The sequence below is a fragment of the Rhinolophus sinicus genome, linkage group LG12 (genome assembly GCF_036562045.2).
Source record: "Rhinolophus sinicus isolate RSC01 linkage group LG12, ASM3656204v1, whole genome shotgun sequence".
Lineage (NCBI taxonomy): Eukaryota > Metazoa > Chordata > Mammalia > Chiroptera > Rhinolophidae > Rhinolophus > Rhinolophus sinicus.
The window spans coordinates 47,330,062-47,358,014 of NC_133761.1; the positions used below are offsets into that span (position 1 = coordinate 47,330,062).

Genomic DNA, 27,953 nt, shown 5'->3' on the forward strand with positions numbered 1-27,953 from the left:
GCCAACTGTGCCTACTTGATCCCAAGTTGACCAGTCAGTAGGCCAGGCCATCTCCTGGGGTGGCAGGTGTGAAGCCACAGAAGAGGCCCTGAGTGGGTGGTTAGGGAGGATCGTCCCAAATGGAGACCAGGAGGGGTGAAAAGGGCTCCTTTCTAATGTTGGAGCTGTGAGTTGGTTGAGTTGGGGATCTACCAAAACATTATTACCGTTAAAATTAGGAAATGGGAGGTTGCTGTGATGTGTAGGGATAGTTTTGTGGTTTGGGGGGGACATTGCATGTTGGTATAAATATAATTAGAATTCTTTGAGTTTGTAATACACGGCTGCATATCCCTGCTGTCACTGATTTGTGGATTTTGAAAGCGTGACTTTCTAGACCTGGGTACTTTTGTTTCCTTTCCATGTCTTTGAAGTACTTTGTCTTTTCCCTTATGTTTTCAATGGCATTGCTTACATATTTTTTATTACTGACAGTGTGACCAGTTACAGTGCTTTAGAAGGCATTGTTGTCTTCACAAATGTGATATGCTATCAGTAGTAATTCTATTTATTTAGAAAACGCCTCAGATCTCAGAGCAACTTAGAGAGCTAGAAAGAAGTATCTGTATGGACAGTTTTGGGAGGTCACTTAGTAAATGTTTAGACTCCAACTTGTGTCCTATTGTCATAACTATTTGAGAGTGTTTAAAAACGGATTGCTACTTTGCAGTATAGACAAGAAGTGATTAGTGTGAAAAGTATGGTACTTAAAAGTGACAGGACAGGGTAGGGGCCAGACTTTAATGTCTAGAATCACCATCTAGAATAGAGTAGGGGTGGCATATATGTCTCATGGCATTTAATAACAATTATGTGTAAATGGTAAGGATGTGTGCTGTCCAAAATTTACATAAAATATTTTCTAAAGCGTATTGCCAAATTCTCTTCTTTCCATGGTTTTCAAATGCTATTTGGTGTATAGCTTGAACTAGAAGTGTTCGGTGACAATGAAAGAAATAGAAAAAAAGAATAGTGGTGGCTAACATTTATTGCGTTTGACAATGTCCGAGAACTATGCTAACCACTCTAATCATGTGGCATCTTTCCCAGTGAGGAAGAGATGGTAGTGAGGCTTTGTTTACCTGATTTAATCCGGCCAAGAGAATAAAGATGGAAAACCTTAAGTACCCATATATTAATAAATTAAAAATGATAGAATACTCCGCATGAGAAATGTTGTACTTTATGGACTTTTATACATGTTGGAGGTAAATGGTTACATGTTAGTGCTTTTGTTCCTTTTGCGTTTCACCATGTTTGCTGCAGTGACATCTGTCTTTTAATATTACATAAGTGAAGGACTTTGGTTGAAGGCCTGTATGCAAGGAGTGAACAGGCCTGAGACTCTAGGTCTTTGTCAGGGTGTTGAATCAACTTCACACGGCAGGTGATAGGCTTGCTGGGTGTTGGCAGACATTTGCCACGCACCCTTCCGGTCGGCTCCTGTGTGAGAACAGCAATCTGGGAAAATGTCCCTTCCTGTTTCTAGAGCTCTGCCATTTGCCTCCACAATGCCATCTCATTGCCTGCTTTAATGTCCTAATGTATGGTGTTCATTTGAAAGGTGAATAAAATGTTGTAATATTACATTATTCAAAGAATAATAACTAAACTAATGAAAGCAACTATCTTTTACTTACACTGGAAAAAACACTGAAGTGAAAAAAAAACAAAACCAACTTTTGTTGTGACTAACACCAGCAGAGAGGGAATATAAAACCTTAGCGATAGGTTCAATACTTTGAAAATAAGGATTTCTAATATTATCACTAATGCTATTTGATTTATTTAAAAGAACATTGACTTAAGTCTTTCCCCTACATATCACAATTATAGTTGTGTTAGACTTGTTATCAAGTCATTTACTGGCAAATAGCTGTAGGAAAAAAGCAAGCAAAAGCAACACCCAACAATCTCTTGAAATGAATAATCAGGTCTCAAAATTATATTAATTTTTTCCAAATGGAGATATTTTAAGGAATTGTCGTTGCAGGAAGAGACATATTCAGTTTTTTAAAAAACAAGTTTATCTTTTGACCAAATGTAGATTTAGCCCTGCCCCCGAGAGTTGGCTTTACAGAAGTCAGTAGTATACTGGGATGTTTTTGTGTTTTGAAATGATGCTCCTAAAGTGACGATGACTTGTAATTTGGAGTATGCTTGATTTTCCTTGTATGCACATTAAATCTGTGGTGATTTTAAGAAGAGTGTGGTTTTAGCATCATGAGTGAGGATTATGAGATTTGTTTATGTTGCTGATTGAATTGCTTTGTCTCTAAGCAGCCATATATATATATATAATATATATACATATATATATATATGTATATATATACACACACACACATATATATATAAAAATCAATGAATTGTATTTTTTTGGTATCTATTTCCCGTTTTTGTGTGTGTGTGTTGGTTTTTTTTTTCAAGCCAGTGAAATGCCCTGCTGAACATCGCTGGCTAAAGCAAATGAGTGCTTTTTAAAAGTCCTCAACAAATCGAGCTCATGTTTATTGGCTGTATGGTGGGGAGCCCAGCATTAGCAGTAAGGGTGGACGTGGTTTATTAAAATGAATACCGTATCTTTCCTGTATTTTGATCCCCGAGGCCCAAACTTTGTTAGTCTCTCCATCACATTGTACATTGTTGTGATTCTAGAAAATGCTTTTTCATGTTCCCCGATGAAGGGAGATGTGTGTGGCATTAGAAGAACCCATGGCCAGGCAGTGTGGGCCTCACTGGCCTGTATGAGGCTTATGTTCATCACACCATAGTCACCGCCTACGTAAGAAGTTATGTGTTGCCCAGGCTTTTCCACCCCCCCCCCCCACGCCCTCCAACCCAATCTTGTAGCTTGGTTCTAACTAATTAATTTTAAGTAGCAATGTCTGAGTTCTGCATGATGTCCCTTCATCTGTTCAGGCTGCTATAACAAAATACCACAGACTGGTTAGCTTATAAGCCACAGAAATGTATTTCTCATGGTTCTGGAGTCTGGACGTCTGACATCAGCGTGCCTGCATAGTGGTCTCTTCTGGGTCACAGACCTCTCGTTGTCCTCCCTGGGCCGAAGGAGCTAGCTCTGAGCTCTGTGTGGTCACTTTTAAGGACACTTACCCCATTCATGAGGGCCCCACCCTCATGACCTCTTTGCCTCCCAAAAGCCCCACTCCTAACACCATCACTTTGGTTGTTCACGTGAATTTCCGGGGACACAAACATTCAGACCATAGCACTTGAGGAAATGTGAACAGGGGGAGAAAGTGTTGAATGACAGAATAACAAGAAGTGATGCTTGAATGTACAAACATTGAAGGTGTTTTCGTTTAGTGCGTCATCCACAGGGTGTTTGGGATAAGCCGCACATAACTGAGATTTTTCTCAGCTTTGCACTGTAGGATAGGATATGGAAAGAGAAAGCCAGGAAGCCTACAGGAAAAGAACATGAAGACTGAAGAAACACCACCTTCTCATTTGGCCAGGCACTCTGGCTAAGAGGAAATACCCTGAGAGAATTCCTGTCTTCCCGTGATACTGTCAATCAGTGTTTGGTGTCGGTGCTCCAGTTCATTTTAATGCCCCGAAGCTGTTTAATTATAATACTGTGAGAACACATTGCTAAATTGGAATTTAGGCTGGTTTTAGAAGTCCGTAGGTTGCCTTATTCTTCTTGAAATTCCTCCATGTGCAAGCTTAACTCGATCAGCTGAAAAGCATTTTTTGTTATTTTAAGGAGAGAAGTTTATGACATAAATGATCACTTTAGGTATTTAGGTGGCTTTTTCTTCTTCTCTTGATCTCATCCAGTAATTCTGTATTAGTTCTCGACGGACCCATTTTAGGTGACTTTCCATACTCTATCTCCATTGGGGGAGTTTCTGATTAATGCTTACCTTGTTTTTGTGCAAGTCACATGGTAAAACTTAGCGTATCACACATCAGTCAAGTGGAATGGCCATTAGTCTTGCCATTCCCAGCTTGGTCATCTTATGCTTATTGTTTTATTTACTCTTTCCTTGGAGTGTTCTTTAGCAGTGACCTGCCCTTTTTAATGTAACTTGTTAGGAAGTTCTTCAAATCCAAGCTTCAATGTAAAGGTAACTCTCTCAACTGTTAATACCCACTGTAGGTCTGCACGTGGGAAGCATGTTATCTGCCCATCAGAGCTGCCTGTCCAGTTCTGTCAGAGGATTAGCGATGCCCTAAAGGTACAGTGGAGCTTTGTTTTAACCCCATAGACAGAAACCTGGGACAGATGTCCTACTGGACAGTTCTGTGTGATGTTCTCCCACTAAGATAATTACCAGCAAAGTACCAAAAAAATGGCAAGCTTTTGAAGTTTCTTTTAGAAGTTTTGGTAAGCTGTCTGAGTTTATAGGAGTACTAGCTCTGCTCCCACCCTCCAGGTCCCCAGAGGCTTTTCAGCTTCTAGGAGGAAGGTGCTCTCATATTGGGCCTCCTGAATTCACATTGGCTTCTTTTAACAAGATCTACCTCCCATGCTCTGTGGAAGCTGAGCCTATAATCTCCGAAATCATCACTTTTTTCAAGCTATCAAATAATCAAAGTTTTACCAAAGCAAAGAAGACAAACAATTTAAAATGAAAAAAAATAAATGGTGCCCATTTTTTCTTAGTTGATTGTGATGGGTTACACTTCAACTCCCTGTCTTTGCCTATTTTTTGTTATTTTGTATGCAAAATATTTGGTGTTAATCCTGTATTTAAATCACTTTATAAATCTTTGCGTTGCTGAGCGTGACAGTGATTAAATTTAGTAAGTAAGCATTTATGGAGGACAAAAAAGAATCGGCCTCAGAGCTAGGCACGCAGACATGAAATACTAATTAACTGACCTCCGGGAACTCACAGGGAATGATACTCTGGATGTACATTTTTCTAGATTATTACAGCTATCAACATTTTTCCCCCAGAATATCTTGAAGTAACCCTAATCTTAGAGTAAAACCCTTTATTTTTCAGTGTGAATCAAGTCTTCTCCCTACTTCTCTGCCTTTTCTCCTACAGGTATAGAGTCATAGAAAATCATGTCATAGAATCATAAGAGCTAAATGAACCTTCAGAATAAACCTTTGAACCTGTCACTGCCCAACCCTCCTTCATCAACCCTTTGGCCATGTCTAGACAAAATTCACAATACTTCCCATAAGGTAGTTTTGGCTCTTAGTAAATGATGGTATTTAATTTCTTCACAAATCCCTGTCCATACAGAGCCTATGAAATATTCAGAAGTTTACATCTGAAATATCTTTTTTAGTGGGAATTGGCTTGTCATTGAAGCTAAGGTGTTAAAACACTTTTTTATATACTCTATATTGGAATGATCTCAAATTTCTTAGGGAATGAGTTAAAATATGTAAATTGAAGTATTTTAAGCATAGTCATAATTATAAATTTTCTTTTTGCTGTGAGTATTAAACAGGTGGTAGATTTAAGGATAATATTTTAAAGATTGGAAAACATTTCTAGATGGACTGTAAATCCTGTTTAGATATGCAGAAATTAAGAATACATTATTTACTAATTTTTTTGGTAGGGGACTCAAAGTTGATGTATGTGGCCTCTATCAAGAAGCTCCTAATTTTGTGATTGTTTTTCTATGCTCAAGAATCTAGTTAATTTAAAGTAGATCATGGATGCTGTGAGAAATGTGTCCTCTGATCTTAATGATGTAGGTGGTTAAAGGTACTAATGTAGCCTCCTTGGGACTTGGGGTCTACTGGATGACTTCTCTGAAGGGTCTTGATTCAGACCCCCGAATTCCTGATAGTTAAAGGATTAGGTTTAACTGATCTCTTCTCTGCACTCCAGTCCGTATGTGTTGACTTTTCCTCTTTGTGGAGGAAAACGCAGAAGAAACCATTCTAGAGAGATGCCATTTAAGTAAGAGGAGCATTTTTACTTTTAGCCAAAGACCATTCTCAGTGTGTGAGTGTCCCAGGACCGTCTGTGTCTTCCTGACTCACCTTCTACTGGTCATTGATGCACAGTTGTTCTTGATCTGACATGTAGCCTCTTGAGAACAGCCCCGGAAGTAGAATCAGGATTTGGTGTTCAGCTGATAAGATCAATGGGAATCCATGTAATTCTGATCTTGGTGTTACCAGTCAGATCTTTATCTCGGTTAGTTTTATGGTTTCTATAAACCGTAGAGCTGCTTCTCAAAATGGTTCCTGGATATTAACGGCCATTAATCTGAATTTGTGGCGCAGTTCCTTCTCTCGTCACTACAAGCAAAGTGGTGGTTAGGGACTGAACTATTTATAGTCTGGCTTTTCAAACAGTTGGAAACATTTGGGTTTGATTACTGCATTTGCAGCATTGATTGGCTTTCTAAGCAGATGTGGGGATAACAAAGTTATCATTCATGTCATCTAAGAGAAGTGATATACCATTGATAGACTTTCCCATGATCCTTTATGGTTGTGTACCAGAGTTGTTCGACTAATTTGTAGGGCAAAGGGTATGGGATAGATGTGCCATCCTTTAACTGGACAAATGCTAACTTTCAGTGTGTCATGTTTGAGTTAAGCATTTGAAACAGGCTTTGGTGTTCATGGTATACTTACCTTTATACCAATGTTGTTTTGAATTGTGACTAGGAACTTTCTCAAACCTCCAATCATTCCAGCATATTCTGAGGGAATATAGTGAGTCCATGTGCATAAACTTCTTCCTTACCCTCCGTGGTGTCCTATCATCATAAATTTTTCAAAATAACAACAATAATCAAACACCAAAAACCACTAACAAATTGGAGAGGTTTATTTCCAATGACAAAGTGATGGCTGTTCATTACCTGTGATACAAGTAGGAGAAGGAAGGATGTACCTGCTGTGTTTCAGACACTTGTGAGCTGCTGTCATAGCCCACCTGCCGTTCACCTGTAGTTACCTGTGAGACAGTAGATCAGTGACAAGCATTGAAGTCTTGTTTTGGACTCTTTTTACTTGCACCTTTATCATTTGTTTCCTTGGAAAGTGCCAGAAAAGAATTAGTTATTTAGGAAAAATGCACATGGAACATATGTTTACAGAGTTAGAACAGAGTCTAAGCAGCAATAACCAACCTAGGGTTACAGGATGAACATGGACTCAGTTAAAAGCCTTAGGAGTGCACAAATTTGTTCTGGGTTTTAATTTTCTGGTGGAGGAAATTTAGGTCTAGGAAAACTGAATGATTTTTTCAAGGTTGCAAAGATAGTTATTGGTAGAGAAAGGAAGTCTGAGGCTCTTTTCAGGGTTAAGAATAATAATAGGAAGCAAAGCTTTTATCCTTTGAGCAGTCAAGGGAAGAAGAACTTAGAGGAGTTTAAGTAATTGAAAACAGAGGTTGTGATGGTAGAAGTTTGTAATAATGAAATGGGGTGCTATGGGATAGTATTGCGAGGAGATCTGCAATGTAAGATGTTTTTGGTATGGTGCTTTCCTGAGAGGTGGGAGAGAGATGGCTGGTTGCTCTGTCGTGTCCTTTGATTATTTACTGTGGTGTTCTGTGAGGGTCCTGTAGTTCAGGGAAGGAAAATATTGATCAGCTATTGGTAATCCTCACCTCTCCCTTAGTCCCCTGGTCTTGGCCTCTGCCTCCTTTTCTACTCTGAGGAGCTATGATGAGGACAGTGCTTACTTCGTATGCAGACAGATGTTCCGCATGAGGTGACATGAGGTTACCAGCAGTGCCAGGCCCCCAATCTACTGACTTTGAGCTGGGCGGAAAGAGAGAGCTTTCCTCCTAGTGGCTCCATTGCTGGGGTTGAGTCCCGTTCTACCCGCTTGGGTCATATCACTAGGAAGATGGAAGGTCACCTGTGTGCCCTTTGCTCCACCCAAATCACCCAGACTGAGAATGTGGGAGGAAGATTCCCTCCAAACAGGAATCTTAAGGTGTCACCAGAAGGGGTGGCGGCTCAGTTGTCCTAAGGACAGATGGCCACTCCCTGCTGCTTAAATGTTACCATCCATTAGTACTCACGCACAGGTGGTATTTTGAAATTTAGGAAAAACCATCTTTCCACATTTAGTGTTTCCAGTCTGAGCCCACTAATTTAGGTGGCAACTGACCTTTTCAAAGCCATTGATATCAAAGCTTTTCAAGCATGTTTGTCTCATGAAAACCTAGGGATTCATTCTATTATCTTAAAAATAAGTTGTAATCATTCATTGTTTATATGCTTTATCAGCTCATGTTAAAGATAACTTATACCGGGGGTGCCAAAAAAAAATGTATACAAGTGGACACGTCGGTCAATGTTGCTCAAGCAGTAGTTCACTGTAATCAGAAGTGTCGGACGCTGATGGGAACCACTTTGAGTACCTCTTGTAGTTGCAGAAGCCAAACGTGACTTGTAGTCATTTTTTGTTATTGGTATATATTGAGTATTACAACTTTAATAGTTTTTTTCTTTTCTTAAAATGTGTATACATTTTTTGGCACTCTCTGTATCTGTATCATGATTGGCCTCTTTATAGGTCGCTTTGGTTCTGCTGGAAATCCTCACCCTGAACTTTGAAGAGCGGGCGGGGCCTAACTCACCATGCAGCCAAGCAAGAGACTATGTCTGCGCAGGCTTCTAAAGCAACGTGAACCTGTTGATGTGAACATAGAATTTGCTCCATTTCTGTATTTGTTTGGGCACTGGAGCAGTAATGATACAGGGTTAGAACACATAGGAAAAGTTCATTTCCATTTCAGCCTTCAATAGTTGGAAGTCACAAGCCGCCTACAAAATGAGACTCAGGTTTGATATAGATTGAGGAGTTTTAAATACTGTATCAAAGTGAGTGGAAAAACTCAGCAAAGATATTATGAAAGGGCGGTGCTGGTGGAGAAAATCTGTACACTAATTTTGAATTGGGAAATCTCTGTTCTCTCCATGGAATCCAAATAGGTTTGGGAATCAATAGTTGTTGAACCTTTGCTGTAGGAGCAGCTTTAATTGAAGTTACATGAGACCCCGAGTGTTTTAATGTTTTCTTTCTTTGTCCTGCTGTTTCATTATAGAGGTATCTGGACTTTCAGTCTATTCATTTTCAGGCGGTTATATTCCCCTATGGGACACTAGTGTTGTTTACAAACCATTTGAATACTCAAGTAACGTTGATAACTTCTTACTCATTTTGAAAGTAATAGAACCTCCCTCTACTTTCATATTGTGTGGCTTATTTGTTGCTTTTGTCCTCTTGTATTTGATTTGGGTTTTGCTCAGAAATAGGATTACACATGCTTAATTTTACTTTTTAAATATTGTTTGTTATTAATAGTATTTAAATTTGATGTCATGATTTAATGACCACCAGCTTAACTTATAAGTTCAGCCAAGCAATGGAGAATTTAAAACACTTGATTGACAATTTTAATGGGAGAGGAATAAAGATTTTTATCCTTGTTATAACCCTATTTCTCATGGTCCTATATATTATTTTGCTAGTGATTGTTGGTACTAATTGAAAGATATCTTTTTGATTTTTATTTTGTCTTGGACTGGCACTCATATCAACGTGGCTTTTATCTACTTTTTATTTTAATTTGAAAGAAAAGACCTTTAAATGATTCACAGTTTATCCCAAGCAGTTCTACAATAATTTTCTTTCCTGGTTTTTCTGACATTGCTTGGGAAGAAGGGAAGAGAAAAAGCCCTCAAAACTATTAAGTAAACCCAGGAAGAGTAGGCATTTGAGCTCCTGAAAAAAAATAATGATTTCTTTAAAGTCAGCTTTTTAGCTACAGCTCCACTTTTCTTGTCATTCCTTTTGCCCTGGAGTTTTAAATCACCCACAGACCTTCATTTACTGCGTGCCCACTCTCTCTCTCTCTCTCTCCTGCCCATTCATTGCTAAGAGCTCCTGGCGCGGGTAATTTTAATAGAAGAGGTAGTTAGGGTAACCACAGGGTGAAGGGAACAGTGGAGAAGGAGCCCACCCAGTGTCGTGGACCTGCGAGGTGCTGGTGGGTTGAAGCGCCATTCCTCTTTCCAGAGGTGATTCGGGAAAGGGGTTCAGATGACAGCTTAATAAGCCACTCCTGGCCGCCATTGTGAAGTCAGGAGTGTGCTGCACCATGGGAAGAACACACAAAAGCGAAACATTTTGTAGAACAAAGACCCTGCTCCAGGGTATTTAAGTAACAGGAGGAAGATGCTAGAGCCTCCTGGCAGTGGAGGGGAGAAGTGATTATTTTGAGGGGGGACCTGCTGCAGGTTATGCTGAAAGGAAAGCTAGAAACTAGAAAGAGACCAGGATATCTTGGGGGTGGGGTGGGGGTCTCCGTTGAAAAGTTATACTGTGAGCGACAGTATGGAGAAGGTGAGCAGTGGACTCAGAGCTTCCATAATGTTGAAATCTCCAGTGCAAGTCATGATGCTTCTGGGTTTTTGCAGAATCTGATTAGAATCACATAGAGATGCTGTATAATTTGGAAAAAATCCACTTATTTTCAAAGGGAAACACTGCTTTGGGTTGCATTTCTGTCACTATTTGACTAAACCATCTTTTGCCAACGTCTTCAAATGAACTGTGAATATTTTCTGGGTTTTTATTTCCTCTCATCAGTAATCATCTATAGTCCCAGGCAGGAAATTTCTTCTTTGTTTTTTTTCACATGAAATTTAGCCTTTGATGATAATACAGGCTTTACACCTTCTGATTGCTAGAAAAAGGATCTTTTAATATAGGTGTGTATTTCCTCTATGAGGCCTGTAAAGCAATGAAGGAAGTAACCTTTTCATGATAAAGAAATTTAAGAAAATAAAGCTATGATACTGCCGTGACACTGAGATTGTGAAAATATCCAATTTGGATTTTCAAAAGACATACACAATGGCTAGATGTTGAATGTCCTCTTAGACAATTTTTTTTAAGCCCCAAATTTAAAAACTTGTTGAATTGAGTAACTTCATAGGATATCAGAAACCAGTGGAGTTTAAAGTGCCGGTTTCCATCTAGATGAAATGTGGATGGGTGCTTTTGGAAGGTTAGTAATTTTTTTGTCCAAACCAAATGTGGTTTTTGTGTTACTCCCTGTGAATGCCCTTTTACATTTTCTTTAAGCTTTGATTTTCTGAACGCCGTTGTCTGTCTTTCATGGATAATGTCGACCCAGTGCACATTCTCATGGATGATCAAATCTCACTGTTAGTTGGTTTGCCGTGCTGCTGAAGCTGAATGTGACCTTGTTCATGACCTTTGTTGCTAGTTCAGGTTATCAGTTATGTGGATGTTAGTAATGGCCCCATATATTTCCTTCCTGGCTCCATATCCACCTCCAGCTACTGTACCATTTCTCTGTTCCCCTCTGCAGCACAATTCAAGAGTTGCCCATATCTGCCACCCCACTTCCTCTCCTCCCATTCTCTCTTAAATCCCCTTCATTCTGGATCCCAGCTCCACCACTCCACTGCAATGACAAGGAACATCGTGTTGCCAAATGTAATGGTGCTTCTAAGCCTTTTTCTCACTCAGTGGTTGACTGTTTTTCCCTTTTATAACTGTAAAATGACTGTAACCCATTTATCTGCACCAAGGTTCAGGGTTCACTTCTAGATTCTCTCGTCTTTATTTACCCATCCATCTCCTTACTGATCTCAACTAGTGCCTGTCATGGTCTTTACATTCTCACACTGGTGACTCTTACGTATTTAGCTTTAGCCATGACATTTTCCCTGAGTTCCAGACTTTTATCTCCAGCTGCCTACTTGACATCTCATTTGGATGAAAGTCACAACAATCTTAATGTTCAAACTTGACTTCCCATCACCCTCCCCTGCTGCAATGTCCCTGTTTCAGTACCTGGTGCCACCATTTTCCCAGGTTTTCAGGCCTGAACGTGGGAATCATTTTTTTCTCTATCTCCATCTCACATCAGCAAATCTCGGCCACTCGACTTTTAAATTATATCCAGAGTCTGATCACTTCCCAATACTCCCATAGGTGACACCCTAATACCAGGGACGACAAAAAAATGTATACACATGGCTTGTATTCATCTTTTGTTATTGGTATATACTGAGCAGTACGATTTTAATACGGTGTTTTCCTTTCTTAAAAAGTGTATACATTTTTTGGCACCCTCTGTAGAAGCTGCCAGCATCTTTTGCTTCAGCTGCAGTAATAACCTGTCCACTAGTAGTCAGGCTCCTGACATGGAAGCCAGAGTGATTCTTTTAAGGTGGATGCCCTCGTATCCTCCTCCTACCCACCAGCCCCTTGCTCTTCCTGGAGCTCCCCATACCTTTTCCATTTCAGGGCTTTTGTGCTTGTTGCTCTTCCTGGAATATTCCACATGCTCCCTCTTAACTTAATTCAGATCTTTGGTCAGTGTCCTCTCATCAGAGAGGCCGATTCTGACCACCTAGTAACATAACCCCTTCTTTATTCTTGATATTTTTGACCTTGTCCTTTAGTATTCTTGGCTCTTACCACTATCTGGTGTTGAATTTTATAACTATTCATTTGCATCTTCTCTGTCTCTTCCCCAAGTGTAAGCTCCATGGGTGCAAGAACTTGTTCTGTCTTGTTGATGGTCAAATGTCTTGAATGAGTGAATTTAATCCTTACAAAAAGATAGGAATGAGGAATAGCAATCATTAATAGCTTTTTATATTCTTGGCACCCTTTCCTGGGCACGTTGTAAATATTATATTCTTGTTTAATCCCTCACAACAACCCTCTAAGGTAGGTGTTACCTTCATTTCATAGATGAAAATACAATCACAGTGACCAGTAAAAAAGGAGCTGGGATTCAAACTGAGAGAGTCTGGTCTAAATATAATGCTTTTTCCCATTTAATTCATGTGATTTGTTATTATGAATTATTAAATAAGATGTGTGTGATGGGTAAGTTGTTATACATTATTATTATGTAACTTATTTGCACCTAATAGCTGGAAACTCTGAGGACAAAGTAATAGGATCACAAGTGAGGAGGTGTGAACAAAGGCTTCAGATCCCGAGCTTCCCGCTGGGCTCTCGCGGGCTCTTTTTGCACAACCACAAGATTTCTGTAACAGACACTTGGTGTGTCTGACTTTATCTGGGTAGCTTTTCTGTTTTCCATCCATCGTATTTAACCCCTCTATAAACTGGTATTTGTGAGTTCAACACTAAGCTTTTCAAAATCTATTCCTAAAACTTGTATCGTGATTTTGTCTCATGCTGATCTTTATAATACTTGTGTAAGCTGAGTGAAAACAACAGAAGACCTGAAGTCTGCTATTTTGCTTGTACTCACTTTCTGGAGTGCAAATGTGCAACCTGACTCTTATCAGGAATAGTTTAAGGCCCAGGTATAATTTGCTGGTTCATTGATTCATCCCCAGGTCAGAGAAAAGCCCTCAGCTGAAATATTTCCTGATTGCAAGAAAAGTGAGGTAATTTACTGAAAGCCATAAAAATTGGGAACTTTTGGTGCCTGGCACACTGAATGGTAATCTCCATTTTAATTAAAGAGGTACATTTATAATTAGCAAGAACAGAATTTGATAGGTCTGCCAATTACAGAAATAAATTTGAGGCTGAAATTGCGAACCAATATTTCACTGTTTTTCAAAAGCGAATCTGAATCCACAGGTAAATATTATATCCATACGTGTTGAACTAGGAAACCCTTATGTAGACATGCAGGTAGGGACATATATATCAAAACATGTCCCAGAAACATGATTAAAATTGCTTCTATGAATGATACTATTCTGTGCTTCATGTTCTTGCTGAAGACTCTTTGAAGTTCATTCTCCTATGGGTGGTACGTACTATATATCTGTCCAGATTGTCATTATATATATTTTTTCTATTAGTCTTGAACTTTTCCTTGTGTTGTGCAATACAGGAAAAATACACTCACTGGAGAGCATATAATTGTAAGTGTAATACCTGAAAAAGAGAGAACATGAGAGAGAGAGAGAGCTCTGCACAAGAGAGCGCGTGAGAGAGTGCGCTCATGTGTGTGTATGTATATGTATAGGCATGCATATGTGTAGTGTGTGTGTGTGTGTGTGTGTGTGTGTGTGTAAAATACAAGAAAGCATAGTGTCCTCAAGAGTTTGAAATTGCCTTATCTTAAAATAAAGAGTTTTGGATATACCGATTCAGGTCTTGAAATTTGCCTCTAAAATGACTTCATCTGTTCTTGTCTTTTCAGTATTCTTTCTTAAAATGTAATCTTTCGGTATCGGTCCTTAAATGTTGGGATGATTAGTACACCGTTGTTTTCTCTTCATGGTTTTAACGAGGCTTACACACTGAGTCCGGCAAGGATCTCTTGCTCACTGGTTTCTGCCATTCTTCAGAGAGGAGGAGGAGGACTTTCAAATTCAAAAATATGCAACCAATATATTATGTAAAATATGTACATATATTTGTGCTTATATGTGGGCCTCATCTGCTCTGCATAGTTACTACATTTTTAGAGAAGTTGAATAAATACATTTAATTTTCTGTAGAAATGTAATATCTCAAATGTAATTTGTACAATAGGTAAGACTGGTGTCGTTGCAGAATGAATTATAAGGGGTCAGCCCACGTGACTCTCCCTTTGGTCTCTTACTACTTCCTGATTGAACATCAGTCAGGTGACAGGGACACGTTTAGTACTAAATTACTCTACTTGTCTCCATGTTTGATTTTAATGCTTTCTGTACAAATAGGAATACTCATTTTCTTTAATAGTTGTTTCTTTGGCTGTATTCCACAAGTAGATGTGAGAGAGTCAGAATAACATTCTTATACTTAGTACATATATTAAGATGAATTTTAACAGGAATCTTTATACATGAGGCAGTCTTCAATGCCAAGTAGAAAATTCAGATAATTTCAGAGCTGGGAACAGTAGAAGATTTTATGCACACTATTTTATAAGTGGAAAAGAAAAGCAGACACATTTCTGTTGATGTTATGGTTGGTGAAAGTATCTGTCAACTTCAATCTCTCTCTCACATGAAGCAGACACTGAGTTAGAATGTCTGAATATGGTCAATCTTTCTAGATCTGGTTTTTTACTTGCATGTCAATTTTCTTATTATTAAGATCAAATTAAATGCTTAATTTTTGTAAGCTGCTTCCATTGTTATGATTGTATATATATCCAAGCCATTTTAGGCTCTTTAATTCCCTTTCTTTTTTAAATCCTAGTTTTTAAACCATAGCTGTTAAAATATTTCAGAAACTTATTGTCAGGGATCTATAACATAGGAACAAAGAAATTTCCTTTACCTCATAGTTTCTGGGAATCTCTTTTTTTCTTCTTTGCTTACTTTCTATTAAGAAATATAGTTTTCCCTCACTAAATTTTAGGTGACATTCATGAGGGCAGTTTCAATGTTTCTTCACACATTTAAAAATAGCATTTCACTAGAGAGTAGATGGGATAGGTCATATCATGACACTAATGGATTTTTTTCACCGAGTCTTATGGGTGCCTCAGTACTGACCTGCCTCTGTTCTTCTGTAGTTGCAATCGGTCAGATTACAGGGCTGTGTCACACCCATTAGTAATGTGTAAGATGGTTCCAATTGTACTGTTAACATATATACCTGCCTGTGTGTGCGTGTGTGTGTTTGTGTGTGTGTGTGTGTGTGTGTGTGTGTGTGTGTGTGTGTGTGTAGCTTTCCTGTAGGACTTTAGCAGCTCTAATATTTGGTGACCCCTTTTTTGGGAGGAGGGTGCAGTGGAGGGAGCCCAGGTAGGTAGGAGTGTTTAGAATTGCCTGTGCATGGTGATGATAAAAGCAGGCCATCTTTGGGTGGGATTCATTACAGTTTTGATGCTCTCTACAGAGAGTACTCTGGTCTTGCCTGCCTCCTGGGCAAACTGTCCCTGACCCCCTAATCTTGCTTCACCCCTGCCCCTATGTATTCACTTTCCGGGGTTCAGAGTAGCATGGGAATGTGGGATAGCAGCGATTGAAGAGGAAGATACTCTGCTGAATTCTAAGCCGAAGACTTTATTTTCTCAAGTACGTATTTTAATGCGTTCCAAAGGACATGGCAGATGTGAATACATTCATTCTTTCCACAATGGCCCAGATAAATATGTTTACACTGGTATTTTTCCAGCTCTGCAATGGAAGTTGAAAAGGCCCCTTTGTTTTCCTCTGTCTGTGTTTACCTCTGTCTTCTACTTTGCTTTTCTCTCTCCTTTCCTAAAAATCCATCGAGGTGCACCTCCTACTACCCTTTCCCGTCTAAAGTTTAATTATTGACTAAATTTTAATTAGTGATTGATGACACAGCCAACCTCCTTTTTCTCATCTCTCCAGTCTGCCATTGCTCCCGTCAAACAAATTTTCTTATTTTGGATGTTGGTTTTTCATTTAATTTTGTTTTTAATTCAATTCAATCTGCATACAGTAACTTTGTTCACTTTACCTGTAGCCACATCGTTAAAACCTATTTGATGAGAGGAGATCAGAGTATGTACTAGGATTATTTTCAGGGTAGCTTCCTTAATTTCCCAGCTAGACGCTAGTGCAGTGATCTTACCTCATTACAGGAGGCAGGCAGCACAGAGGACGGTTTCAGAGTCAGGTGGGTCCCAGATTTGAGTCTCATTCAGCCACCTACCAGTGGGGCAACCACGGGCAAATAAATGATTTACTCTCACAATGTCTCTTTTTTCTCATCTGTAAAGTGACTATAATAATAGCACTACTTGTACTCATAAGCATAACAATAGTGCCGACTCATAAGCTCTTCATTTATTCACTCACTGACTGTATTCTATGCTCTATGATAGGTAGAACCCAAGAACCAGAGCTGATGTAGGTCTTCTCTTGATGTGTCACTGAGAAAATTCACGGTCCCTGGGGCACAGGTCGTAATGGTTGGTTGTTCGCTGCCCCGAAGAGGAGGTAGTTCTAGCATGTAATACTTGGAAGCTGCTTTTCCTTTGTCAGTCATGGAAAGGATTCATTCCTTTATTCTTCAAATGTCTTTTTTGAATACCTACTACATGCTGCAAAGTGTAGATCTTTTGGCCAAGAGTCCCTAACTAGCCACTTGTGGACTTCAGTAGAATTTGACGTCATGGTTCCTCTCTTTTTCCAAGATTTGTGACTATTCTTACTGATGTCCAGCTCTGCTTGGGTCTTTGAAGTGTCCTGTCTTCCTCTGCATCACATCCTAGGCACCACAAAAGGGAGTTCTCCCAGCACAAGTTGACTATTTATGGGGAGTTTGGAAGTGCCCACCTTGACCCATCCATTCCTTGCAACCCAAAACCTTGGTTATCAGTCTTATTGCTGAATCTCTTAATCTTCTTGCCTCTTCTGCTGAGTTTGATGGTGGGCACCATTTTCTCGTTCATGGTTTTGGTGCTGTTATGAACTTTCTGATACATGCTTTCTCATACAAATAAACAAGGTTTTTCTGGTGGATTTTTTTCGGAATGGAACCACCAGGTTGCAGGGCATGTACATTTTCAATTTCAATGTCAAATTGTTTTCTAAAATGTTTTTTAATAATTTACTCTCCCATCAGAAACGTATAAGAGTTTCCATTTTTCCACATTGTTGCCAACTCTTGGTATTGTCAGACTTCTATTTTTTTGGGTCAGTTTGGAGAGTATAACATTGATTTTATTTTCTTTATATTTCTTAAATTACTAATAAAGTTAAACCTCTTTTCATATGACTTACCATTTGTATTTCTCCTACTGTGAAATGCTGTTCATGTCTTTTGCCTATTTTTCTATTTTTCTCTCAATGATTTTGTAAGTTTTTTATCTATTAAATGAATTCCAAGTATCTTCTTGTAGTTTTTGGCTTTGTCATTTTACTTTGTGGTGGCTTTTATTGAACAGAGATTATTAATTTTAATGAAACTGAATTTATCAATTTTTGTGTGTTCTTTGTGTCTTGCTTGACAAATCCTTTTTTATTATAACTCACACTGATACTCATCCGTATCTTTTTCTAAAGCCTAAAAGTTTGCCTTTCACAATTTAAATCTTTAATAAATGTTAGAATTTTTTTTGTGTGTGATATGATATAGGGATCCATTTTTTAAATAAGTTATGTATTTATCTATGTTTCCATTCATTCATGTCAGGTTCTTAGGTATTGCAATGCTTATATAATAGCTAAGGTGCATTATTTTGTGTTCTGCATTTTTGGTTGCATTCAGAATCATTTTCTGATTTCCCTAAATGTTTATAGTTATGTTTAGTGCCTCACAAATGAGAGAAACCATCTAACAATGAGGGATTAATAATGGAAAAAATGGCCCATTTTCACTCAGCACAATTTTCACGGTTCTGTCAAGACAAATAGCAACACATTAGATTTTCAACAAGGTTTACTGCATACATATTCACAAGGACAAATTTATGGGGGAGCATATCGATTATTACTTGTTAGCAAATTCTATACTCAGTGTTTCTCAGAACACTATGTCTTTATCTTACAACTTTTCGATAATATTGCACTGTGAATAATGGATTTCGAATGCTTCCTTCATTGAAATACTTTCCTAGCAGTAATTACCTGGTGTTCTCCATGAGGGCTCTACCTCCTGTAAAGACTTTCTGCTTTCCTTCCTAGCTGAAGGGTCGTAACTCCTTGTACTTTCTAGTGCACACCAAGGCTGGAGCCCCCCGAGGCTCCACAGTGATTCCAGAACTGGGCCTGCTCCCGAGGCAAATTTGCTCATGTTTTTGATTTATCAGTGAAAACCCATCCACAGTGAACACAGGCATAGTTTTTTCTACCATATGAATTCTTTGGTGTGAATAAAGTTTCGTCTCCTGGCTGAAATCTTTTCTATAATTATTATATTCATATAGTTTCCCCTCTGTGGGAATTCTCTGGTGTCTGTCTAGGTGTGGGCTCTGGCTGATGGGTCTTCCATATCCATTGCATTTACAGTCATCGCCCCTTCTCCATGGGGGACCTGTTTGAAGACCCTAGTGGATGCCTGAAACCGTGGATAGTACTGAGCCCTGTTATGCTGTTTTCTCCTGTACAAACGCGTACATAACTTTTCACTTAGAGAAAGCTGCCCAGCTTCTCTTTGGGGAATATTCAGCATACGAGTATTCGAATTGCCAGCATCACTGCTCTTGCACTTTGGGGTCATTGTTAAGTAAAATCAGGGTGACTGGAACTCACTGTGATGTTGGGACAGTTGATGTGACCACCAAGATGGCTACAATGAGACTTCTGGGCAGGGAGCGTCCACAACCTGGAGACACCGAACAAAGGGATGGTTCACATCCCGGGTGAGACAGAGAGGGATGGCGGGAGATTTAATCTCACTACTCAGAGTGGTATGCAGTTTAAAACTTGATGGAATCTTCCACTTAGTAGTTTCAGACCTCTATTGACTTCAGGTGACTGAAACCGCAGAAAGTGAAATTGTGGAAAAGGGGGACTACTGTATAGGGTCTGTCTCTAGTGTGAAGCATCTGATGTCTAAGGACAGAGTACATCAGGACTTTTTCACAGAAATGACATCCTCATGTTTCTTTTCCAAGCATGAATTTGCTCATGTACTTTAAGGGATGGATGATAACTGAAGGCTCTCCCACAGAGAACAGTCAGAGGGTGTCTTCCCCATTTGAGTTTTGGCAGCAAAGGGGGCGGGACGTAAAGGTCAAACTCGTGGTTGGAGGCTTTAATTGATTTATAGGGTTTATTAATTTATAGGGTTTCTCTCTAGTGGGACAGTTTTAATCCTTCCAGTCACACAAATGCAATTCATTAAACAAAATTTTGTTTTTCTTCATATTGATTTGCCGCTCTACCTTCAGAATATACGTATTATGTTCAAATTGCTGTGTCTTTATTAGCTTCTCAGGAAACACGGGCAGCCTGCGCTTTGTGTGGCTCTGACATGCCGTTCCAGTTAGCATGGTCAGTAAGGTAGCATAGGTGCCCCCATAACGGTTCACATGTCATTTACCGCGACGTGTGAACGGTAATTGCATGAAGTACAGATTTGGCTGCTCACTCCTTTTAGTCTGTGAATCACCATCAGATGCAGGTGACCAAGCACGTCACTCCTTTTAGTCTGTGGCGATTGGTCGCTGCGTGTCTGTTCTTCATTCACGCACGGACAGGAAGCATGCAGTCATGGTCCCCCCTTGTCCCCATGAGCAAAGCATTGTACAAACGTGGATACATGGGACTTGGCTACCAAAGGTGAAGGTGCAGCAAGGAGACAGAAAGTGGTGATGCTGGAAATGCAAATCCCATTGAACCTAAGGGGAGTCGTGGAAGCGAAATCTGCATTTGGAAGCATGGACCTTGCTGCGGCTGAGACATTGGATATGTAGCTGGAGCAACTGAGTGAACAGAGCTGATTGACAGAAGTGAGAAAATGACACAAAGGATGAAGATGTTGCAGAGCAAGTGACAGTGGCCAAAAAAACCCCAAAAAACAACAACAACAGAAAAAAACAAAACTGTCCTGTGAAAAGAACTTAGAGGTATTTTATCACATCGAACCTGGTGTAAAATGATCCAAATGTGGAAGTGTGAAAATTCTCCAAGGTGTAGAAGAGATACTCTGTCCACACGGAAAGTTATATAGTGAGAAGGAGGAGGCCAGTGAGCACTGTTCCAACTATTCTTGATAAGTGGTTAACAAACAAAATTCCTTAATTCTCAATGTTTCAAGTTAGAATGTACTAAACAGATATTCGTTTGACTAGTTTTTGTTTGTTTGTTTCTCTGTACTTTTATAACTGATATTAAGCAAAGTTTTTAATGTTCGGACAAAAAGTTTTAAAGGTCGCAGAAGAGTCATAAACAATTTTCCAAAGATTGTTTGCATGGTCATTTTTACGATCCTGTACCGATGTGCAAACTGAGCTCTATCTGCCTGTGTTTTTTAAAATGAATAAATACAGAGTCCATGCAAGACTCAAAAGATGGGCTTCATTTTTTGAAATTGTCTGAACACATTTTCTCTGATAACTACATCTTCACTCTAACAATAGTGAGTCATACAGAGAACATTTTAGTTGGCCATATGCCAAAAAGTTAGAAGCACTGATGGAATAAATCAGATAAACTTGTGACCCCTTCCTTATCACAGATCCTGGAACACAGGCGGCACTCAAAAGGAGACAATATATCCAGAATTGATCACTTCTCTCCACCTCCGCTGCCACTACCAGGGTCTGAATCACTGTCAAGTCCCCTGAATAGTTACAGTCACTCCCAGGAGGTCTCCCTACAAACTGGGTTTACACATGACCCAGGGACTGCCCATCCCCTTAGTGAAAGCCCAGCTCTTGCATGGGCTCAAGGCTTCCCCATGACCTGGCCCCACCACCATCTCCGACCTGCTCTCCACCACCCTCTCCCTGGCTGACTCTCCTCCAGCTGCAAAGCTGTCCTCCCCTTTCCTGAGCCGCAGGGAGCTCTCCTGCCCCAGGGGCTTGCACGGGCCTTCCCGCTGCCTGGAATCCTCCCCCTGCAGAAAGTCATGCAACTAATCTCCTTCCTGCTTCAGGTCTTCAGGCAGAAGTCATCCTTCCAGGAGGCCTGACTATTCATCATTTCAGCCTCCCCTCCACAGCAGAATTCCCAGACCTCCCTATGTGGTGCCAGGTTCCATTTTCTTCTCAGAGAACTTCTCACCTTGAACATAACTTACAAATATATTGTTTCGTTTATCGCTTTTCTTCTGGCAGAATATAAGCCTGATAATGAGTTCAGGGATCTTTGATTTATTCAGTGATTCATCTCAAATGCTGAGAACATTGCCTAGCTCATATTATGTCCTCAGTAAATGCTTGTTAAATGATCAATGAATGTTTGAATGAAGCTATTGATGGTGTTGTTTGATAATTATTTTCCCTATTGTCCTATTCCAGCAGGCTTGACACCATTCGTTACAGAAATTACGTCTTATTTATTCATCGAAAATTGCCTGGAATGCCGTATTCCAGTGATTGCTCCCTCCCAAATAAGTAATATATACTTGTTCTAAAGGGTTGTAAGAACACAGGAGCATTTACCAAAGGGATTCAACCCAACATGTATTTATGGAGCATTTTCTATGTGCAGTGGTCTAAATTAGCTGGTGATTGCTTCCAGTGTTGACTGAAGCATTTACATTCATTGTCCATAGAGTTTAATCTGCCCTGCTTGTCAGATAGCCATAGGAGATAGCGCATATGGTGGACTTTGAGAGTTGCCGCTAACTGGAAAAATGATCAGGACATAACAGAGGGACAGGACCAGTTCCAGAAATTCTAAACCTGGATAAAAACATTTTGAAAGTCAGAGTCTAAGGAAAGTACCTGGCGTGATGTGAGGGACTTGTGAATGGCCAGAGTTATTAAGAGTATTTCTTGAGTTTCTAAGAGTACAATTTGTATGATTTGCTTAGATTGCCTATAGAAAGAGTTGTAATCAAACTTTTATTATGTTTGTGTGGAAATAGCAGGAAAATGAGGGACTGGACTGCTTTCCCCGCCCAGTGATCCAGTTGAGTTTTATATTAATATTGTGGATGCTTGTGATACATTAAAATATGTCATCCATGTAATAGGATCCAGTATTGCCCTATATCCCGCCTGCATGTAACCATGAAATCACTTAATGGGATCATATGGTACTAGCTTGCATTGGGAATTAAATAGGATCTTGCCTTGACAATTCTAAAAAATAGCTCTATTTGTCAGCATGGCAGCCCAAATTTATGAGCAATCGTGAAGTTAATTATGATAAGTAGTCACTTATTGAGTGATGAATTTGCCAGGCAGAGTGTTAGACAGTGTAACCTAATAATATAAATGAATGCATAATGACAACCGAGGACACCGAGGGAAAGAAAATGGTGCTAGAAGAGTACAAAACAAAGAACTGATGTGGCCTGGTGGGTTAGGGAAGGCCGACCTCTGGACCGGATGCTTGAGTGGAGATTTAAAGACAGATATGTCTGAACTAGAGGAGGGAGGGCAGGTCCAATGGCAGGTGTGGAGTCCTGGGGAGCGTGGGAACAAGGGAAGGGTGGCCCATGGAAATACTGGACTTTCCCAGACCAAGTAGTGCAGAGCTTGGTAGCTAAAGGGTTTGGGGGTCTTTTTTCCTTAGAGTAATGAGAAGCCCTTTAAAGGTTTTAAGCTGGGAAACAGTGCAGTAAAGTTGATGGTGTGACCTGAAGGATGAAGCACCATTGGGAGGGGGTGTGCAGTGTGGAAAACTGCTTAGCGGGTTTTGAAGGCGTCTGCACAAGAGACAGTGGTTAGTAGGGTGGTGAACAGTGGATGGGCTTGGAAGGTATGGATGGCGTAGAGCCCAGAGGACTCAGTGACTGGAAGCTTTGTATCACTCTTACTTAAGCACTGCCATTCTTCTACTTGTTCATGAAGTTTCTTCTAAAAGATTCCTTTTCTGGTTGTCGCTCGCTCACAGGCAACCTCTGCTCTGCCTATAGAGAAGCTCTTTATCCAATAAACTACTTTCACTTTGCAAAAGCAATAAATAATGAACTATTCCCTTTAAAATGATTTTGTTCAGAATTTGTACAGAGAAAGATTAGTAATTTTGTTTCTTCAGGTTTGTTTTATAAAATAGGTAATGGTACAGGTTCAAGTTTAGAATCAGTTTCCAGGAAGAGCGATTGCTGTCATCTTCTTGTCGTGCTAGTCATGCATGGTTAATTAATCAACAGACTTTGAAATTGTTTGTAATGAAATAAGAGAACATAAGCAGAATTCACTTTTAGCATTTTGGTTATGGAATATGATTTGTTGTCTTAAATCAAAACTTGTTGTCTTAGGTACTAAGGCATGAGTCATAGGGACTCAGAAAACAAAGTGTACCAAAGGTGAGTATGTAAGGGTGATTTTAGTTTTTGTGGGCTGAGGCGGGAAGAATGATGGTCATCTGTGCATTCCTGCACTCAGGTACACCAATGGCATGTGCAACCAAAATATGAAGACAGGAAATGTGAGTTAGGAGTCTGGAACTCAGGACCAGGGAGCAAAGACTAATTCGGAAGAGGTCTTGTGCCCAAGAAGACATACTTGAACTCTGTCTTTGTTCTGTCGTGTGAACTCTCTGGACCCCCTTTGAAACGTGAGGATGCCCAGATACTCAGCATCCCTGAGGCAGCAGAAGACAGTAGCCCAGATTTGACCAATGGCCAGAAACTTTAGACATCTGGCAGGATAAAGATAAGACCTTGACCTAAGTTATGTTTCACCCCCTGAGCCCTGGGGTGGAACGACCCCCTTGCTTCTTTCCCATGAGACCAGACAGAGAGACCCAGGAATGGATCTCAGAGTTGTCCTCTAAGACACAAAGAATTGATTCATTACCCTCACCTCACCTCTGACCAATCAGCTCCCAGCATGACTCCAAGCCTCTACCCCACGGAGTGTTGTGAATTTTCCCCATAGAGTCTGTAACCTACGCACTGTCAGGGAGTCGGGGAATCAGGGTGTCGGGCTTTTGAGCACTAGCTTTCCGTTCTCCTGGGGGGCACCATTCATAAGCAAACAGGCAGTGTTTCTTTACTGCAGTTTTCAGTGTTTAGCGTTTAGCTCTGCTGGGACCAGATGGACCAACTCTTTCTGTTCTATAACACCATCAGTATTAGCGGTATTTAGTTTTTGTTCTTGGAATAGAAGATAGGTTCCGTCTGTGCGCGCGCGCATCTGTGTACACCAAGACACAAATGTGTATGTTGACTATAACCAGATTTACTGCACATAGGTTGTAATAAATAAAAAAATAAAGCTACTTATTGAAGATTCTCAAATGCATAGTCAGTAGACTGGCAAACCAATTTTTCTGGAGAAAAATTGTGCCTTGAGATGAATGAGATGTTAATTAAAGGGAACGTGTTTGTGAATTGGTGTTTGGTCCACCCATGCTCAGCATATTTTCCTTTCTGTCACAAAGGAACTCTTTGCTTACAGCTCCCAGATAAACTGGAAAAGCCTGTAAGTAAGCCAGGCTAGGCCATCAGAGTGGTAGCTCCAGCCGCTGTCCCTGGGGGGTAACAGAGCTGCCGTGAGCTCCCCGCCGGGCACTCCATCAGGAGAGGCACAGACCGATGGCGAGTGTGCACCAGTGAGCTGGTTTGAGGCTTTAATAGGGTCGTTCAGTATGTTATTTAAGTTTACTTCTTTCCTTATATGGTGGTATGGCCCAAATATTGTGAGCATCTCCACATATGCTCTCATTTCTGGTTCTGTCCAAAGTACAGACTTACCTTAATATTCAGCTGTGTTGATGGCTCCCAACTCTCCTGGAAGACCACTCTCATCTCTCCTGGGACCTCATCCTATCTGCGTCCCCTTCTGGATCCCCTTATACTCCAGCACTTGATAGCCGTGCAGAATCAGCCCCACCCATGACCTACCGAGTCAGAATCTGCATTTTAGAGACACCCGCTGGTGGTAGGATGCAGGATAAAGATTGAGAAGGGCTTCTCCAGGTGACAAATGTAGTAGAAATGAGTTGAGCTTCTAGAAGCAGTGTGGGACTAGGGAATTTTAGGTTTAGATGAATTAGGTAGGTGACCAGTGCCTGGAAATAAGCGTGATCAGCCCTCTGTGAGTAACAAGTACCTTGGAGCCCAGTTTTCCTCGTGTATATGTGTGGGTAATCTTTATATTACGGGGATGTCATGAGGAATAAATGAATTAATGCAGGACTGGCATACGCTGTATTTTTGGTAAATATGGTGTGCCTTTTCTGTGATAAGTGCCAATATGTGGTTGAGCTAAGATGACTTTTCTGGTCGATTTGAATGAAACCAGTTCCGTTATTGACCTGTTTTCCTGTGTTAGTTTTGGAACGACGACGTGTGTGCTTGCTATTGGAATCAGTTCCATTCTTGATGTCCTAGGAATATGTCAGATAACTTCTTGGTGATTTTGATGATTAAGAAAGTGTGTAAGAGTGCTAACGTGGAGATCTGTATTTTGCCATTCTCCATGCTGGTTGCCCCTGGGGATCAGTAATGACAGTGAGGAAACCGTTGATTGTCTTGAGAGGCAGTAACCCCCCTCACCACCCCCTGCCTCCCTTCACCCTGTTACATTTTTTATTTGCAAGTAAATGTGCTCTAGAAATCGATTCTGTGTTTTTGGTTTTGTTTTGTTTTTTGCTTTTGACAATGGTTCTTAGATTTTTCTCTGATTTTTAAAATGCATTAAAATATATTCTTGTAGATCTGATTTAGACTGGCCGGTCATGACATGTCTCACGTCCCCCCTTTCTCTCCCCTCCACAGGACGATGAAGTGGTCCTTCAGTGCACTGCCACCATCCACAAGGAACAACAGAAACTGTGTCTGGCAGCTGAAGGATTTGGCAACCGGCTCTGTTTCCTGGAGTCCACTTCGAATTCCAAGGTGGGGTAAAGCCTTTTGGGCGATTCAAATATTCAGGTTCTGCTTGTGGCATTGAAGTTATTCGTGGGCACTCGACTGTTTTCTGTGGAACACATAAACTAAAGTGGACATGAAAAATGTTTTTACTATTCATTAAGCACATTTTTAATTGAGCCCTTACTGTGTAAATAACTCAGCTGTGATTGTTAATAAGAATAGATAAGTCACCGTGATGTTTCTATCCCCGTGGAAAAGTGAACACGTAGATAAGTGATATCATTTCAGAACTAAGGGCAAGAAGAAAAGCAGAGTAATGGGGTAAAGAGGGATGAGGCAAAAACTCAGTCTGTCACCGAGGGTGTTGGGGGAAGGCCTTGCTGCGGCAGACACTTAATAGATGGGAATGAAGTGAGCGAGGGAGCACTATGGAGTTCTTGGACGTTCTTGAAAGAGGGACCAGGTAACTCAAGGGCCCCTAGTTGGAAATGTGCTTGCAGAGTGTTTAATGGAACAGCCAGGAGGTCACAGCAGCTGTAATACCGTGAGTGAAGGGATGAGTGACAGGAGATGAGGTCTCAAAGGAACCAGGTCACGGAGGGCCTGCCAGCCAGAGTGAGGAGATGAGGTTTCTCTCTGGTATGAAGGGAGGCCATTGGAACAGTACCAATTTGGTTTAGATATCTAGAAGATTCTTCTGGCACTCGTGTGGCTTACAGGACTTGAGTTTGTGGAGGTAGAAGCATGGAGCCTAGTGGACGGTGCCTGCAGAAGTCTGGATGGGACTGGTGGTTCTTCCGACCGGAAGCCATGGTGATGGGAAAATAAGGTGAGGGATTGGGAATGGGCTTTGGGGATGTAGAGGATGTGCTGATAGATCAGACTGTAGAATAAGGGAAAGAGAGGGAATGAAGATGGGGTGGGGGAGGAAATCAACTAGAAAACAGTCGATTTGATCTTCTGTGTAGCCCTTCTACAGAGTCTTGTGACATGCACAATCTCATTTCTTTGTCACAATAAGAGTATGATGGTTATCCCGTAATGTCCATTGCACAGATGGGAAATGGACAACTAAAAGAGGTCAGGTCCGGCGACTGAAGTGCTGAATGTAACTGGAAGCAGCTGTGTTAGCTGGGGCTTTTCACACTTAACACCTCGGCGTTTTGGCCCCAAGTCCCTAATTCTTTTCTTTACGCCACGTCCGTCTTTGGTTGTTCTGTGGAATAGTGTTTATTCATTATGATAATTTAGTGCCAAGTAACCTTGTGAATAGTGTAATAGTGATGGCAAATCATTTTGCATTTTATAGCCCTGCTTAGATTTATGTTTAATTTGACAAGTCTTGCAAAAATGACTGTGATAAAAAATGTTATAAAATATTCTTCTTAAAAAGAAAATATTAAGGGTTTGGATATTTAGTGCTTTCCCTGTGGTTTATTTTGTACTGGTTAGAGCCAGGCAGGCCCTTTTGTTAGCTGGTATTTGATTTTCTCCATTACACTGAACACTGTACTAGCTGTTGTTCTCTTGGTCCTTTTATGGAAGTGCTGGTTCCAATACTGAACATGAATGCTCCCAGTTCTGTAGTAGGTACATCATGTGGCAATCA

At 40.4% G+C, this 27,953-nt stretch overlaps 1 protein-coding gene across 1 annotated transcript in view; it reads left to right on the forward strand.

Moving 5' to 3' along the window:
• RYR2 (ryanodine receptor 2) overlaps positions 1-27,953 on the forward strand; it is a 567,150-nt gene that overhangs the window by 143,029 nt on the left and 396,168 nt on the right. Inside the window, exon 2 of the mRNA XM_074316777.1 lies at positions 26,249-26,368. Coding sequence (XP_074172878.1) covers positions 26,249-26,368 — 120 coding nt within the window. The remainder of the gene's footprint in view (positions 1-26,248; positions 26,369-27,953) is intronic.